The 17,305-nt window shown below is 41.2% G+C and overlaps 1 protein-coding gene across 2 annotated transcripts in view; it reads left to right on the top strand.

The window, feature by feature from the left end:
* Positions 1–2,420: 2,420 nt before the first annotated feature.
* chd2 (chromodomain helicase DNA binding protein 2) overlaps positions 2,421–17,305 on the top strand; it is a 108,395-nt gene continuing 93,510 nt past the window's right edge. For both annotated transcript variants that reach the window (XM_080214241.1, XM_080214240.1), the window contains exons 1-2: positions 2,421–3,050; positions 3,265–3,536. In XM_080214241.1, coding sequence (XP_080070367.1) covers positions 3,042–3,050; positions 3,265–3,536 — 281 coding nt within the window. In that variant the 5' untranslated portion in view covers positions 2,421–3,041. The remainder of the gene's footprint in view (positions 3,051–3,264; positions 3,537–17,305) is intronic.

The raw sequence follows: 17,305 nt of genomic DNA, 5'->3' as shown, positions 1-17,305 counted from the left end.
AAAAATGCTGACTATATTTGAGGCAACAGGTTTTGTTCTTTGGCCAGAGAGGTGGAAGCATCTTGCCACGTTGTTTTGGTGCACATTGGAGTTCTAAGTGATTTTGGTCTCTAAAAGAGAATGTCACAAGGTTCGAAGTTGCCACCAAGTAAAGCTGTTGTAAATGATACAATGTACATGCTTAGAATCTGTACATGGGGGAAAAAGTGAAAACATTGTGTCTACCCAGTCATGCCTTCAGGATTTACTTATGCCAATGGTGTTTTAATATGTTTAGGAAAGGCTTTTGTTCTCACTTGCAAATAACTTGTTACTAATTAGGATTTTCTATAAACTATTTGACTATTTTGTATCACAAAAAATACAAGGTTTTTACTTGTCTTACGAGAATATATTACATTTCTAAAGTTAATCAAAATCATTGTGGACATTGTTCACCAATTGTCATCATCTAAAGGAAGGATGAAGATTCTTCTTCTTGGGAGCGAGATTGATAATTGATAGGACATTTTTTGAAAATAATAGGAAATTGTTGCCCCTTTACCTCTTGTCTGTGAAGATGGAAGCATAATCATTTGATTGTGACCAAGTTGAAAACTTGATGAGCCTGACAATTGGTTGCAATGTTAAAATTGTTCAACCATGGACTAATACCATCAGGAAATGGTGGTCACTTGCATCACTAAATCTATGTAAATAACAAGATGAACGGTCAGTCTTTTGACATCTCATATCAACAAACTTCATAATGACACATGATTGAACAAAACTTCTGATGGTCTTCATGAAGACTAAGGATGAGCTGATAATTTAACTCTATATTTCATCTCAACTGAAACTTGGCAGCTTTGAAGAGCCATGCCATCCAAATGGGAGGCCTGCAACAGTGTGGTATCTCTTCTGAGGCTTCCTGGTAGCAAGTGGATGGCACATATTTCTTGTCCTACTCTCGTCCATTACTATTTCTTACCTGTGCATTTATGGCATGACCAGATTTGCTCTCGAGGAATCTTTCAATTGGCCAGTTCTGCAAACCCTTCAAGGGTACATCTTCAACTGGCATGAAGAAAATGGGCCAGCTGCTTGACCCCAATTGAACAAGTTACACCATGAATGTCATTGAGAGTTGAACTTGACTTGTTGGGATTTTTCTGTGACAACTTAGGTTGGAGATTTGCTTTAATACTGCCACCCATTGCCCAACTATCTGTTGGAAGTAGACTTGGTGTCTTGTTCTCCTCGAGAACAATGGACGATTGAAAAGATTTTTACTCTTCAAACCCTGGCATTTATATTCAAACCATTTGGATTTATGAAACTTCAAGAAACATTGAAAAATTAGCTTTTTGCTGGGGAGGGGGTGGTAGTAAAGAAGAGAGAAAAGGGCCTTTTAATGGATGTGCTGCTCAAATGTAAAAGAAAATGGAAGACCACCAAAATCAAAACTGGATTATTTCCAGAATACTCAATGATAGTAAAATTTTAGTTTGTTATTGTCACAAATAGGCTAAGATTAATACTGCAATGAAGTTACTGTGAAAATCCCTTAGACATTTTCCCCTAGTCTGCTTGGGTTCACTAAGGGAGGATTTAGCATGACAATGCACCTTACCAGCATGCTTTTCAGACCGGGAAAATATTTAGTCATAGGTGATGATTAAGTTGAAATGACTAATCATTTTAGCAGGAGGAGGGCTCGTGTGACCTGAATGAATACAAGTGGAGTTGCACCCCCCCCCCCCCCAATCCCTTGTATTTTGGTTAGCACTGCTGTCTCAAAAGCACCAGGGATCCAGGTTCAATTCCAGTCTTAGGTCACTCTCTGTGGCGTTTACACGTTCTCCCCATTTCTGTGTGGGTTTCCTCTGGGTGCTCCTTCCCACAATTTGAAAGGTGTGCTGGTTTGGTGTGTTGGCGATGCTAAATTCTCCCTCCCGTGTACCTGAACAGGCACCGAAGTATAGCAGCCAGGAGATTTTCAATCACTTAATTGCAGTGTTAATGTAAGCCTACTTGTGACACTGACAGAGAAACTCAAAAACCCACCCCTCTCCACCAACAGCCAAGATTTATATTCCATTCCCCTCCCCGACAAAATGGGGGTGGAAAAATAGCCTTGTGAGTCCACTTCCGGCCACAGGAGGAAGTATTTTTTATCCATGGATGCATTTTTGGTTAAAAGAGACAAGACAAAGAATAAGATTTGTTGGGTGGGGGGGGGAAGGGAGGCTAAAGTTGGAAATGGGCAAGAGAGAAAGGGGGTGAGGTAGTCCAAAAAGAAAGGGGGAGGGAGGGCTCAAGTGTTCCAAGGAGCAAGTCTACCTTTAAGCCCAGTGTGTGTGGCAGGGGTGGGACCTCCACTTGGTCCATCACCTGAGTCCGGGGAGAAAAATGTTGCAATTATTTCGCAGCGTCGCTGCTGTCAATCAGAGGGAGGGGAAGGGAGCCACAGAGCTGAGAAGAAGCTCTATGGCGGCGGCGGTGCTGGCTGGGCGAGATCCACTGCACTCCCACTAAACACCCCTCTTTTTTTGGGGGGGGGGTTAAATGCAACTTTCTTCACAACTTCCAACAGACTGCAGAAGAAAAAGAGAGAAAAGAGAGAAGAAGGGGGAAAAAAGAAAACTCCCAGTGTAGCAAAGTGCAGAAGAGAGCAATCCCAGCCTGTTTATTTTTTTTAAAATTTGATTTTCTCAGTTCTATTTTTTTGGGGGAGAGGGGGTATTTTTTTGTAAAAAAAAATCTTCTTTTTTCGACAAGCAGACCGTCCCCAGATGTCGTTGTTTTTTCTGAGCTTTGCAGACATGGCGTACCTCCATTTTTGAACGACTTTTGTGTGTGTGTGTGTGTGTGTGAGTGGTGTGTATGTTTGTTTTATCCCCCCCCTCCTTAACCCGTGGACCACCGATCAAAAAAAAGAGGGAAAAAAGGGGAAAAATGAAAAATTGCAACATTTGAGACTTGATTTTGAAGAAGCAGGAAAAAGGAATCGCTTTCGATTCAGCGAAGTTTAGTCGACGGTGACTTGAAGCCTGAGATATATGGAACAGGTATGTTTACAGACCTTTTTCTTCACCTTTTTTTTGTCATACCTTCCAATGAAATAATGTAATATAAAATTTAAAAATGTACTTTATTAAATTTGAGGGGAAAAAGCTTTCATGTTTTGGCTTTTTCATAAATTTTTCCCTTTTTTTGTTTTTCCTTCCTTCCCCCCCCCCAAAAAAAAATTTATGTTTTTTTTTAAATTATGTTTGTTTGTAGAGCTTGTCGGAGGTCGACAGTGGTATTGAGTGCTTGAACAATGTCGATGCTGCGTCAGGGCTTTCCAACTCCAGTAGGCAGCAGCAGCAGCTGACTCTAGTGGACTGCCTGCCTTCCAGCAACTTTGACAGGGCAAAGCCGCACTTGGGAAGCCCGCATCCACGTGTACCCGAGAACAAAACCCAGCCCCGAGCCTTCCCCGAGCCCACCGCGATGTCCAGCGAGGAGAAAAACCCCGCAGACGACGGCTCAGACCGCAGCAACGCTTCCAGGTACCGAGCGCCCTCCACTTTCCCTTTTCCCTTTTTGTGTTTTGTTCGATGGTGGTGGCGGTGGGGGGGACGCCTCTCGCTGTTTACTTTCAGGGCCATTCTCCCCCCACTCGAAGCTGTTTTCTCCCCCCTTCCCCTCAATTTATCCCCAATCTTTTAATCGATGACCTTGAGATTCCTAAAAAGCCCCACCCTGTTTTTTTTTGCTCGGAGTTTCTCCCAACTTACGATGTGCCATTCGGGCCCTATATTCAGCAGTGCAAGTACAATGCAAGCCTGTCGAGTCCACTTTTTTATCGTTTATTTTTACATTCTGCCCATTATTTTCTTTCCCTTCTTGTTGCTGTTGTAAAATGACCTTGTCGTTGCTGTTGCTGCAATGCACCATTTTACTCACAATGCAGACGGGTCGGAAAATTTGAAGATTTGAGTGACCATACTCAACCCATGGAAGTAAATTGTAGTAAATATACTACAAAAAGTTGCATGAATGAAAAAAAATTCATTTTTATAGATAAATTAGGAAGTGCCTGTTGGAAAGTTGCTCCTTCGTCTATATTTTTGCCACCACCACACCAATTCACTATATGTCTTGGGGTATTTTGTAAATTTTTATTACAATTTGGTGAAAAGTTTACTATGCTACTGTCCCCATCTTCTGTATTGGAATAATAATGTATGTGCTTTTTGCCTGGACTGCTTCTACTATTCTTCTATGTCCTGTGTCCCTGAAATACTTTTTGCCTTTCTGGGAGATGTTTATTGTCATGAATGCACCTTTTAAACTTTATTATAATTGTTTTAATTACTTTCCAACACTTCATTCCTGTCAGATTTTATATACGTGCTAATTTAATGACATTAGACAGGTGATGCACTCATACAGCAAAAATAAAAGATGTTTTTCAATGGCATTAAACTGTAGAAACTTTACATTGAAGGATTCTATAACTTTTAATAATTGAACTTTTAACAGGTCAATGGATATTATTGCCTGACAGACACCTGGCTATACATGGGGCTTTAATTGAAAGATGTTAACCTGGATTCAGAATTTTTTGTTTACTTGTAAATTGTAGGTGCTATGGAAATCATCTTTAAATATACAAATTCCCTACAAGTCAGTATACAAAACAATTGACAATATTTGAATTTGTTGTTTTTGATCTGTGATTTAAAATTGAAGCACCTGTAATATAGTGTCATCCTTAAAAGATGTTCCACAGTGAAATTAATATTGCTTACTGTTTTTAATGTGTTCATTGAAGATTTTTGTTTCTCTGACATCAACACACCCCACCCAAGGCCTTTTAACTGAGATTTCACACAATTCACAAAAAAGATGGATGTGGTCAACTGCTAATAACTTATTTCAAAAAATGTATATTGTGTGAAGGTTTCTTTCTTTAAGATGAGTCCATTTGATGTTTTGCTTATTTCAGTGAAACTAGTCTCCAGTGGCCTTTCCTGGGATTTGCTGTAGGTGGCTAGGTGGTCTTTTCCCTTGGGTGGTCACCTGAGGTTTAAGTTTTATTCCCTGTTGTGGTAGGATTGATCTTGGACTGGTTTCACTGTGTGGAGCAACTCAAGTGCTCAGTTAAGACCAACCTGGTGGCTTGGACAATTGTAACCATTAGCTGTTGAGCAAAAATCCCATGCTTGCCTATTTACATGGCATTGGTTGCTCAGTAGGTTCCTTTTGGAATTACAGATGGTCCAGTGGCTTCTGCTGTAGCACTGATCCCAATCCCCTTCAGTCCCACCTAACTTGGGATGGTTGGGGACGGCATTTTGGATGGAAAGAAGATAATTTCCTGAGATTTACTCTGCCTATTGTGGGGGAAAAAAACACCAATAATCTGGAATTTGGCATGTTAGCTGTGAGCATGCATATACCTGGAGGGCTTTGAGATATTACCCAAAAATACAATATCTACAGTTGGCAGATAGGTTCCTTCTAGTTGCGTTTCCTCCACGTCACAGAAAAGGGAAGATGATTGAAGTTGTCCATGTTGGGTCAACATCTGGAATGGGAACAACTGCTCATTCCAGTGAGGCACAGCCACTGGTGTCCCAAACTTGCCCCTTCACCTCCACATTCCACAAACTCCAATGTCTGTCTAATCCTGCCACTCAAACAGCTACAGATGTGAGTTCATTCTTGCAGATAAAGCTTGTTTTTTAAAAAAAAGCTGATCTTGTGTCAATAAAGTTACCCGATCATACCTTGGGTTCTGGTGTCATCATTACATAGCCTGAAAAAATGACCACTTGCACACCACCAGTACATTGCGTCAAATCAGTTCACCATTCTCAGAATGATTAGGGTTGGTGACTTGTTGCAGCGAGCAGTTTATCATAGTCTGGAGATACCACGTTTTCCCTGTCTTTGGAATGTTTAATGCGAATGATACTCATGCCGCTACATGTGGTAAGTGTAGAAATTCACAATCACATGTGGAACATTACACTGTGTTATATTACTTGTCTTAGTTATGGTGGGAAAGTCAGCTAGTTCACTAGAGTAGAGAGACATGCATGTTTTAAAAATGCTGGTAAGTCTACAAAATGCTTTGAGAATGGTCAAACACAGTGATTGTGTTCCATCTGTTTTGATGCAAAGTTCAAATAAACAAAAAAAAAATCAGTTGACATACAGCATTGCTGGTAATTTCTCAATTGCTGAGAATGGTCTTAGGGGCTGCATCTTTTGCATTTATCTTTAAAAATGTAGATGTAGTTTGGATAGAATTAGCAGCAACAAGCTTCAGCACTCAGAGGGTTTCACTCTGCACACTGGAGAATTTGCTCATTTGTTAAAATGGTTCAACTTTCAAAAGAAGCAAGGTGTGGGGGGAGGTTAATTGTAGCCAAAAAATACCACCTTGCTCGCAGATGCACTGCTTGCATGTGCTTTTCGGGTTTCACAATTGTGAAAGAGAACCTGGCAAATTCCTGTCCTCATTGGTGTACCTTTTTTATATGACATCCTGTCACTTAATTGGAGTAGGGGGTTTAAATTGTGATCCCATGGGTAGATACAATTACAAGGATAATGTTGATCAAATAGCTTGGGAGTACTCTACAATGGCGTCAGTGTTTGCCTTTTTAAAAAAGTTTTTGTCGGTTAACATGTTTCTAAAGTGAGCGACTTGATTTTATAAGCAGTTTTAATGTATACTTAAGTTTATTCCAGGATGTTGGGGGTGCCTTATAGAAACTAATTTAAGCTCATTGCCACTGGATTACCAGTTATGCTGAAATTTCACAGTCCTGTTTTCTCATTTGGATCTTAAGCAGCAATGTGCATGTTTTTTTGAGTTACGTGCTGTTGTATGGAATGGGAAGTTCTGAACCGTTAAGTATAAATGCAGAAGTGTGGATATTTATATAGATTTACTGTACTTTTGATACTGGACTGTTGAACAACACTGTTAAATATTCAACCTGAACCGAACTTGTGCTTTGGAAATAAGGAGTATCCAAGTCCTTGTGCATAGTTTATTGCAGTCAAGTTGCTGGTAATACATGTTTACCAATAAAATACCTGACCGGGAACATAGTTTTATGGGATGTGATTAAAATGTTCTTGGCAAAATGAGTGATAATATTGATCTCGGATTCCACCTGTAAATGAAAATCGAGCTTTTTGTTCTCCTTTTGGGAGCATCTAGAAATCTTCTGAAAGGAGAACAGAATGTCTAATTTCTGTTGTGCAGCATACTATGTTGTTTCAGAGAAATTGGCCCAGATCTAAATATTGAATGTTATACAATGAGTTAGTTTATTGTCAGCATGGTAATGTATTTCGCTTTGGGAATGTGTGGTTTGGTGATAGAGCCCTGTATTTGTTCCAAAGTAGTTGTGCAGTCGTGTTTCTTGCATTGAAATCCAGTCAGTTATTTGGCAGCCATTTTATGAAGGTAGAAATGACTTGTGCAGAGGTTGTTTTCAACATTTCTTCAAGGGTTTTTGTTAGTTTTCAATTACTAAATTAACTTGCGAGGCTAACAGGAAACCTGTGTGCATGTGTCAAACTGTTCTGTGGAAAGTGGGGGCATTGGTGCATTGTTTAGGGGGAGAGTGGGGCTGCCTTTTTAAAGCTTTTTTAGTCAGCTGCAGTCAACTTCAGAGAGACAAAATGGCTCTGTTTTACGCTGCATAACTAGACAGACATACTGCATTGCATAGTGTAGTTAGGAAGTACAGGAAGCTGGTGATGATGTAGCTGAGTTCAAAGGTTGTGTTCTGGAATGTGATTGGTTCTCCGTGCAGTAACAGAACTGCCTGCAGCAGAGCGCTCAAACAGCTCTGCCCTAGATTTACGTCACCGACTGCCTGTGAAAGCCTCCCTTGTCAGGCAAGCCGTTGTATTTAGCTGTGAGAATTCTTGCTGGGCTTACACAGCATGGCAAACAAAGTGACTCGGATTAATCAGCTATTTTCCTGCACGGTGTATTTATAAATATTTTCTTATTAAAGCCTTTTTTAATTTTTGAGTTCAAATTTAATCTTTTTATACAATTGCCAGATTTTAATGCAGTCCTTTAAGAAGTGCTTAATTGATGACCTCGTTTTGCTTTATATTTTCAGGGGATTTTTTTTTTCCCCCCCCAGGGCACTTCTTATTTTTTTTCACTTTAAAGCGAAACAGTTAGCCTTGCGCCAGGAAAAAGAAACCTATACTTCAGTTATGGCTCTTGGCTGTTCACAGCTCCGTTCCTATCTTACAACCAATCCTTTTGTTATTGACTGAAGTGAGCTTTCCAGGATTAATACGTTTCATACAGATGTGTTCTTTGATAATAATGGTTCTTCAGGGTAACTGGACAGCTGGTTAGGATCACAGATCTCCTCCTGTGACTAACTATTGTCTGAATATAGACTGAATTAACCCACTCCTTGTGACCAGGATCCAGCTAGAAGTCTGGCAAAGGAATATGCTTTGTGTCGGAAGGCATGTTAGTCATTCTACAAATGCCTTTGTGCAATCACTTCTTAAAATAATCTTCAATTATACTTATTATAAAATAAATGTACATTTTTTTTGTCTATATTCTACTACCTCTTTGAGATTCTTGAATGTGGCCCCCTCGGCACCTGTCACCTGCTACCTGGCCCAAGTGACCATTCTTCATTATGGGGACTAGACCAACGCAGGCAGCTGGAATGCTTTTGGTTTTGTTTCAACACAGGCATCTTCTAGGGTGAGTTGTTGAATTGTGATCAAAGAAGAGGCAATGCCCATATCCTATTCCTCCAGGAGTGCTGAGCAAACTGTTTCACCCTCCATGCCAACCTGGGTATGTTTGTTAAACACAAGCATTCTCTTGCAGAGATTCAGAAGTGGCACAGTGGTTAGCACTGCTGCCTCGCAGCGCCACGGACCCGGGTTCAGTTCCCGGCTCGGTTCACTGTCTGTGTAGAGTCTACACGTTCTTCCTGAGTCTGCGTGGATTTCCTCCCACAACTTGGAAGATGTGCTGGTTAGATATGTTGGCCATGCTAAATTCTCCCTCAGTGTACATGACAGGTGCTGGAGTGTAGTGACTAGGGGATTTTCACAATGACTTCATTGCAGCCCACTTGTGATGCTAAAAAAACTTAAAGACAAGATTCTTTCAATGCTGTTCCATGCCCAAACTGGTCAACTCCCTTTTATCACTTGGCACAGACTGGGAGCAATGCCTCCAATATTGTTTTTCTGGGACAATGTTGCAATATGTGATATCTTCTATCCACTGAAACCTGGTGGGCACCAGTATTTTCCATCACTAAATATTAGTGGTGATGGTGAAACTGTATTTTGGGATCCTGAGATTGAACACACACAAAAACAAAGCAGCTGGAAGATTACAGTGCTTGGTCTGTCATTAATTATTGCATCAGTGTTAAAGTTCCCAACTAAAATAATTGTTTAGAAGTTTGTATGAGAGGGATGCTGAAATCACAGGAAGCTGCTTGGGCATTTTAAATTTTGAGGTTTGTACAACTGGAAATAGCTTCTTGGCCTTTTGGCTAAGATCAGTGTAGTATTGACATGCTGTGCTTGGTTGAAGTCATTAGGTTACATTTTAGCTTCATTTGAAGCAATTTTTAAAAGCGGCATCTCAGCCTTTTGGCTAAGATGCAAATTAGATCAAGCCTTGGAGGAGGAGCTATGCCTACTCCAATCAGCTTGGATCATGTAGATCAAGCCCAAGATAGGAGGTGAGAGCCCTGTCTTGCCAGTTTGGATCTGGAATGTCTCAACTTGTTGAGACTCTGAATTGGACTTGATTTGATGGAATTGGAATAAAAACAAACAAAAAAAAGCCCATAAAATGTATTTCCAACTTTATGCATATATTGATCATCATAACTCTGCATACCCCTGTCCTGTCCAGTCATAAAGGATAGACAGTTCTACAGTGAACTGGAATCATCGGGCAGAATTGCTGAGTGGTCATAAGATATAGGAGCAGAATTAGGCCATTTAGCCCATCGAGTCTGCTCCTCCATTTGATCATGGGTGGTACGTTTCTCAGTCCCATTCTCCTGCTTTCTTCCCTGTAACCTTTAAGCCCCTTACAAATCAAGAACCTATTTATCACTGTCTTAAATACACCATTGATTTGATTTCCACAGATTTAGCACCCTTTAACTGAAGGAATTCTTCTGCATCTTGGTTCTAAAGGGTCACCCCTTTAGTCAGATCTTAGTCTCACCAACTAAGAAATATCTTCTCCGTTTCCACTTACTAAGGCTTTTCAGTATTCTGTAAATGAGGTTCCCCAATATCCATCGAGTACAGACCGAGTTCCCAGATGCTCCTCGTATGTTAAGCTTTTACATAAGAACATAAAGGTCCCCATGTGATACCAAGAAATACTGAAGGCATTGGATACAGCATAGGGAATAGGCTGTGACCACATCCCAGCAGTAGTACTGAAGACTTGTGCTTCAGAGCTAGTTGTGCCATCTAGCCAAGCTGTTCAAGTAGAACTACAACACTCGCATCTGCCAGAGAACGTAGGAAATTTGCCCAAGTGGAAAAAAGCAAATGAAATCCTTCAGTCTACTCTAGATCACCAAATGACAGAAGGTGCCGTCAACAGTGCTTACACAGTAGTAACCTACTTCCCACTCAGTTTGGGTTCCACTCAGCTCCTAACCCCTTGGATCAGACATGGGTGAAAGAGCTCCGCTCTTATTGAGAGTGACAGTCCTCTATCAAGGCAATGCTTCATCGAATGTACATCAAACAGCCCTAGCATAATCCAAATCAATGGAATGGTGACTCATTGCTGGTTGGAATCAGGTCTCATAAAGAAAGTTTCATTGGCGGTCAATCATTTCGGTCCCAAGACATCCTCTGTGTAGTGCCTTGGACTCAACCCGTTTTCAGCAGCTTCAGCAATGATCTCTCCATCAGGAGATCAGAAGTGGGAAAGTTCACTAATATTTGCACCATGTTCAGTACCATTCATGATTCCTCAGATACTGAAGCATTTCATGTCCTATGCAGTCAAACCTGGACTATATTTGGCTTGGGCTGATGCGTGACACAAGTGTCATTTGCCACTAAGTGCTAGGCAATAACCGTCTATAAAAAGAGAAAATCTAGCCATCTCCCCACGACATTCAATACCATTGTCATCAGTAAATACCCATCGTTAACATCCTAAGGGTCATCATTAAAGTAAACAGGTCCAGGCATGTAAATACTATAGCTACAAGAGTATGTCAGAAGCTGGGAATTCTGTAGCAAGTAACTCACTCCTGACTCCCTAAAACCTGTCCTAATTATAAGATACAAGTTTGAAGGAATTCTCTTCACTTGCCTTGATGAGTGTAGCTCCAACAGAAGTCAAAAATGTGACCATCCAACACAAGCCGTTAGCTTGATTGACACCTCCATCCTCCACCTCAAGTATTCACTTCCTCCATCACCAAAGCGTACTGGCAATAGTGTGTATGAAATGCAAGATGCACTGCAGCAACTACCAAACCTCCTTTGATAAGACCTTCCAAACCTGACTTTAACCATTTAGGGCAAAGGCACAGATGCTTGGGAACACCACCAGCTGGAAGTTCCCTTCCATGCCACACGACATCCTGACTTGGAACTCGCTCCCTAACACTATCAGTGTGCCTCCACCACAGGGCCCATGGTGGTTCAAGAAAGCGGTTCACCATCATCTCGAGGGCAATGAAGGATGGGCAATAAATGCTGGCCATAGCTGTGGGACTTACTTTCCATGAAAGAATGAAACAAAGCTCACACCAAGCTCCCAACGCTCATCATCCCTGTGCTTGCTAACCTGGTGTGGAGATGACAGCATTGGACACTGGCCCCAGATTCAGCATCAATTCTACTTTAAAATAACTATCCCTGATTGCTACTTGCCCTATGACATAGGCCTGTCCTATCTTGAATGTCCTTCTGCCCCTGAGAGTAATGCTGTGCAATCTTGGCATCTTGCAAATTGCTGATCTCATTCGCTTCACCTTGAGTGGACATGTCTGCAGTTATTTGGGCCCTAGGCTCAGGAATTTGCTTTGTAAACCTTGCCACCTCCCTGCTCACTCAATGCACACAAATTATTGTTTGTGTAATTTGGCAGGTCATGGAGGGACCTCGTGTGTGGCTCAACTTCTATTTGTTTATTATTTATTTGTCACAAGTAGGCTTACATTAACACTGCAATGAAGTTACTGTGACAATCTGCTAATTGCCACACCCAGGTGTTTGTTCAGGTACACTGAGGGAGAATTTAGCATGACCAATGCATGTAACCAGCTTGTCTTTCAGACTATGGGAGGAAACCGGAGCACCTGGATGAAACACTCAGACATGGGGAGAACATGCAAATTTCACACAGACGGTGACCCGAGTCAGGAAAAGAACCTCGTGCTGTGAGGCAACAGTGCCAACACCAGTAATTCAGTACCCAATCAGTGCTATCAGCAACTCGTAATCTTCCTGCAATAATATTCTAAAACCATTAATGCATCAAAATAAGTAAAATGCAGCAATACAGAGTAGTCTAGTGTACATTGCAAATGTTTGTGGAGTTGTATGATACTGTGTTGCTTGTTGGTTATGTTATTCATCAATGCACTGCATTAGCCTGAATCATGGTGAGCTGGCCATATCATTATAGTTTCTTACACCATTTTGAGAGGTTACTGGACAAGTGTTGACAGGAATTATGCTTTTTGCATCGCCATTATCTGTTCTCAGGGTTTGGGTATCACTGTCAGAGCCAGAATTATTTCCTATCCCTTGTTGTGGCAGGAATGGTGCCACATCTTCTACAAATCATAGGCAGTGGTTCAGTACAACTGAGAGGCTTACTAAGCTGCTTAAGAGGGCAGCTTAAGGTCAATCACATTGGTGTGAGACGGTGGCAGATTTCTTTTCCATCGGATTTGTTGAACCAGTTGGGCTTGTACGGCAGTCATAGAATCCCTGTAGTGTTGAAGGAGGCCATTTGGACTGATCTTCTGAACACCATATGTAGGCCCAATCCCCCAGTCTATTCCTGTGATCCCATACATTTACCATGGCCAATCCACCTAATCTCCACATATGTGGACTATGGGAAGAAATAGGAGTGCCCAAAGGAAACCATGGGATTCAAACTCATATTCTTGGCGCTGTGAGGCTGCAGTGCTCATCACTGCCACCCAAAGTATAGTGGCTTCATTGTGTTTACTGATGGCAGCTTTTTGTTTAACCTTCTGCATTTTCTTGAGAACTGAATTCAACTTCTCAAGTTATTGTAGGATTTAATGCATGTTCTCTCAATTATTAGTCCAGATCTCAGGATCGCGAGTCCTACAGCAGGACTTCTGCGCTTCTGTTTGTTTCATCAACTCAACCATTGAAAAACACTAATGATTCAGGTACAGCAAGATGCAGGAGAACTAATGCAACTTCCTGGACAATTGGACCTTATATGGACAATTGATTTTTTTAGTAAAATTAGCTTTGGCTGAAAATATACAACAATGAGAGTTATGATTTTATAGCAATTTACTTACAATCACAAACAGTGCAATTAACTTTTGTCATTCTCTAACCTATTAAAAAGCTTATACACCTTCACATAAAAACTGCAGGAATGAATCCTTTCCACGTTGTTTCCAGTCTCTGCTGGCCCATTTAAAATTATTCTTATGTTCACCCCATCCAGCCTCTATTGCATACTTTCTTTCAGTTCATTGCATGGTGCCAAACTGATGTTTGTTGGGATCTAACTGTTTTTTGTCATTTTGTTTTATTCTTTTGGATTGAGGGTCTGCTGCTTCACATCGCCAGGGATCCAGATTCAAGTCCGGCTTTGGGTCATTGTATGGAGTTTGTACATTCCCCCCGTATCTGTGTGGGTCTCCTCCGGGTGCTCCAGTTCCCTCCCACAGTCCAAAGACGTGTGTGTTAGGTTTATTGGCCATGCTAAATTTCACTTAGTGTCAGAAGGGTTAGCAGGGTAAATACATGGGATTATGAGGATAGGGCTTGGGTGGGATTGCTGTCAGTGCAGACTCAATGGGTTGAATGACCTCTTGCATTATAGGGATTCTATGATGAGCTGTGAAGTATAAATCCCAGCATTCAGTAGTCATGTAAACACAGTCTCAAGTAGTTGTTCTTAATCAATTTGTGCAGAAGCAAGTTGAATTTTAATTTTCATACAATCCTACAGTGCTGAAGGAGGCCATTCGGCCCATCGAGTGCTCCGACCGCATCCCACCTAGGACCTATCCCCATAACCTCATGCATTTACCCTAGCTAGTACCCCTTAACACTAAAGGACAATTTAGCATGGCAATCCACCTAACCTGCACATCAGTCAGACTGTGGGAGGAAACCAGAGTGCACAGAGGAAACCTAAACAGAGATGGGGAGAATGTGCAGACTCCTCACAGATGATCAAAGCCGAGAATTGAACCCAGGTCCCTGGCGCTGTGAGGCAGCAATACTAGCCATTATGCCACCGTGCTGCCCCACATTACCTGCAGTTCTAATTTCCACTTTCATTTTTGTTGATGACTTGTTTGTGTTTTTGGACATGACATACCAATCTGTTGCTATGTGGAAGGGGGGATGTGGCAAAGAACAAGTCAAAACTTCCGCTAATGCCTTTATTGACATGGGGGGGAATGAAAGCAATATTTGAAGCAACAGCCCACATGAAACTGCTGAGTATTTTTGATGTCCTTATATAGGCACAGCTCTTAAAAGCTGTGAGTTTAAACAGCTGTTTCGGTTCTATACAAGTCACAGAAAATAGCGTGGTAAACATTTCACCCCACCCCTTCTAGCAAACATGCAACCACAAACAAATAGGGGATCCAGATTAACCACTGAAAGCTGAGCCTGCCAGTGCAGCTGTGACGATCCTAGAACCAGCTTTCTTTGGTGACGTGTTTCATCATTTGTAAAGAGATGCATATCCTGTAGCTCCAATAAGATTGCCTTTTATTATTAACCGGACGTTTTGATCTTTTGAAGTTTTCAAACGAAATATGCATTTAGGTGGCACCTTTCAAGGCCACAGGACATTCACTCAAAGCATCTTTCAGCCATTGGAGTACTTCTGAAGTGTGGTCATTTGTCCTAGTGGGGGAAGTGAGGCAGCCAATTTGCCCACAGCAAACCCCCACAAACAGTAACATGATCATCTGTTCTCATGGTACTAATTGAAGGGTAAGTATTGACCAGGATACTGGGGATAAAATAGTACCTTGGGATCTTTTACGTCCACCAGGAGAGGACGAGCTGCTATTGGTTTAATGTCTCAAACTCAAAAAAAAGGCACCCCATCCTCTCTTTCTCCTTCTGTCAGGAAAAAGAAACAAAAGTCTGAGGTCACCTGTCAGCTGACTCGAGAACAGCTTCCTGCTGCCATCAGACTTCTGAATGGACTTAGCTTGCATTAGGTCGATCTTTCTCTACATCCTAGTTATGACTGTAACACTACATTCTGCACTCTTTCTCGGTTCCTTCTCTATGAATGGTATGCTTTGTATAACGTGCAAGAAATGATACTTTTCACTATGTCAGTACATGTGACAATAAATTGATCAATCAAACTGCACTGGAATGTTGGGTTTGATTTTTGTGCTCAAGTCCTATAAAGAGACTTGAGTCAAACTGAGCCAAAGCTTATATCATTTCAAAGTGCTTCATGCAGTAGTTGGGTATGTAGTTACTGTTGTTAAGAAAAAAACTTGCATTTATAAAGGGGCTTCCACAATTTCAGGAGATCCCCAGCAACCATTAAGCCACTTAAATACTTCTGAAGTGTAGCTGCTGCTGTTTTTGGATCTGATCGTTTGAAGGAGAGATCGGCCCAGGTTACACCTCATGCTCTTCCAATGCTGTAATGGAATCTTGAGCATTCAGCAGAACAGGTTGTGTTTCTGTTAAGCACTCAGTTAAAAGGTGACAGTTTTAACAGTGCAGCGTTGCCACAATATTGCATGAAATATCAATAATTATTCTCCTCACTGGCCGCCTTCTAATCCTATTAGCATACTTAAATTGGCATTGTTCGTGTAGCTGAACACAGATTCCAAAGTGTGGTCATTCCAAAGATGTGCGTGTTTGTTTGATTGGCTCGACTGAATTACCTCTTAGTGTCATGGATTAGCAGGGTAACTACGTGGGGATGTGGGAATCGGGTCTGAGTGGGATTGCTGTCAGTGCAGGCTTGATGGGCTCAATGGCCGCCTCCTGTGCTGTAGGGATTCTGTGGTCAAATTCAGTCAACTGAATGTGAGATTAACATTGCAAACAAATATACTGCTTCCCTACTCTGTAAATATTGTGAAATTTCCAGCATTTTTAAGGATAGTTGGCAGTCTTTTGTATTAAAGCAGATTTGAAGTCTACCCTGGCAAATTAATTCAAAATGTACTGAGAAGAAACTCAATGCCAGATCAATAATAAAGCTTTAAACGTCTTAATCTGCAAGTTCCTGACCTCCTTGCATTGTAACTGTTTGAAAATGCACCCAGATCATGCCAAACAAAAGTCAATCAGTTCTTTATCTGAACTGCTTTAGTTACAGAACCTGATGGCATTTATTACTAATATTCTTCAAATGAAGCATATAGCTTTGTCCTTGATTTTAAAATCTTCTGTGTAGAAAAATAACTTGCCCAGTTTTAAAATTTGGACTTTTTCCTGAATTGTGAGGGAAATGGGACGATTTCCACGGTCTAAAGGCATATGGGGAGAATGCAGGAGTGTGGCACCAAGATGAGGGATCAGCCAAGGTCATATTGAATGGTGCAGCAGGCCTGAAGAGCCGCCTCCTATGTTTCTAAGACCTGCCATTTTAGGTAGTAGTCATCAGGCATTTTGTGTCCTCTCTCCAATGATTTATCTTTTTCCTGGACTTGAATAAGGCAGTCAACAGTAGATAAATCAGTGCAACCACTGTGGAGTGGGAGAGGAGATTGAATGGGACATGTCATTACTTCTCCCAAGCATGAGTAATGTTTCCTCTTACAAATGCTGGAATTGCCCATGATGTCCAGTTTCCTTTGCACTGTTTGACCCAATTTTGTACGTTTCTAAATTTGAACACAAAGTTCATTTTCAATTTGAAGTTTTGTCTTCTGGACAGCAAATTTTTATTGTTCTAATCAAATTAAACTTTTTTTTGCACACAAAAGATTAGATAAGAATTGCATCTAACAACAAAATATTACAGTGTCATGTGCAATTTAACGTAGGAAACAAAACCTGGGTTACTCTAAAGTTTATAATGGTG

The sequence above is a fragment of the Carcharhinus amblyrhynchos genome, chromosome 28 (assembly GCF_965287045.1).
Source record: "Carcharhinus amblyrhynchos chromosome 28, sCarAmb.v2.hapA, whole genome shotgun sequence".
Taxonomy (NCBI): Eukaryota; Metazoa; Chordata; class Chondrichthyes; order Carcharhiniformes; family Carcharhinidae; genus Carcharhinus; species Carcharhinus amblyrhynchos.
This window is presented reverse-complemented; position numbering and strand designations above follow the sequence as displayed.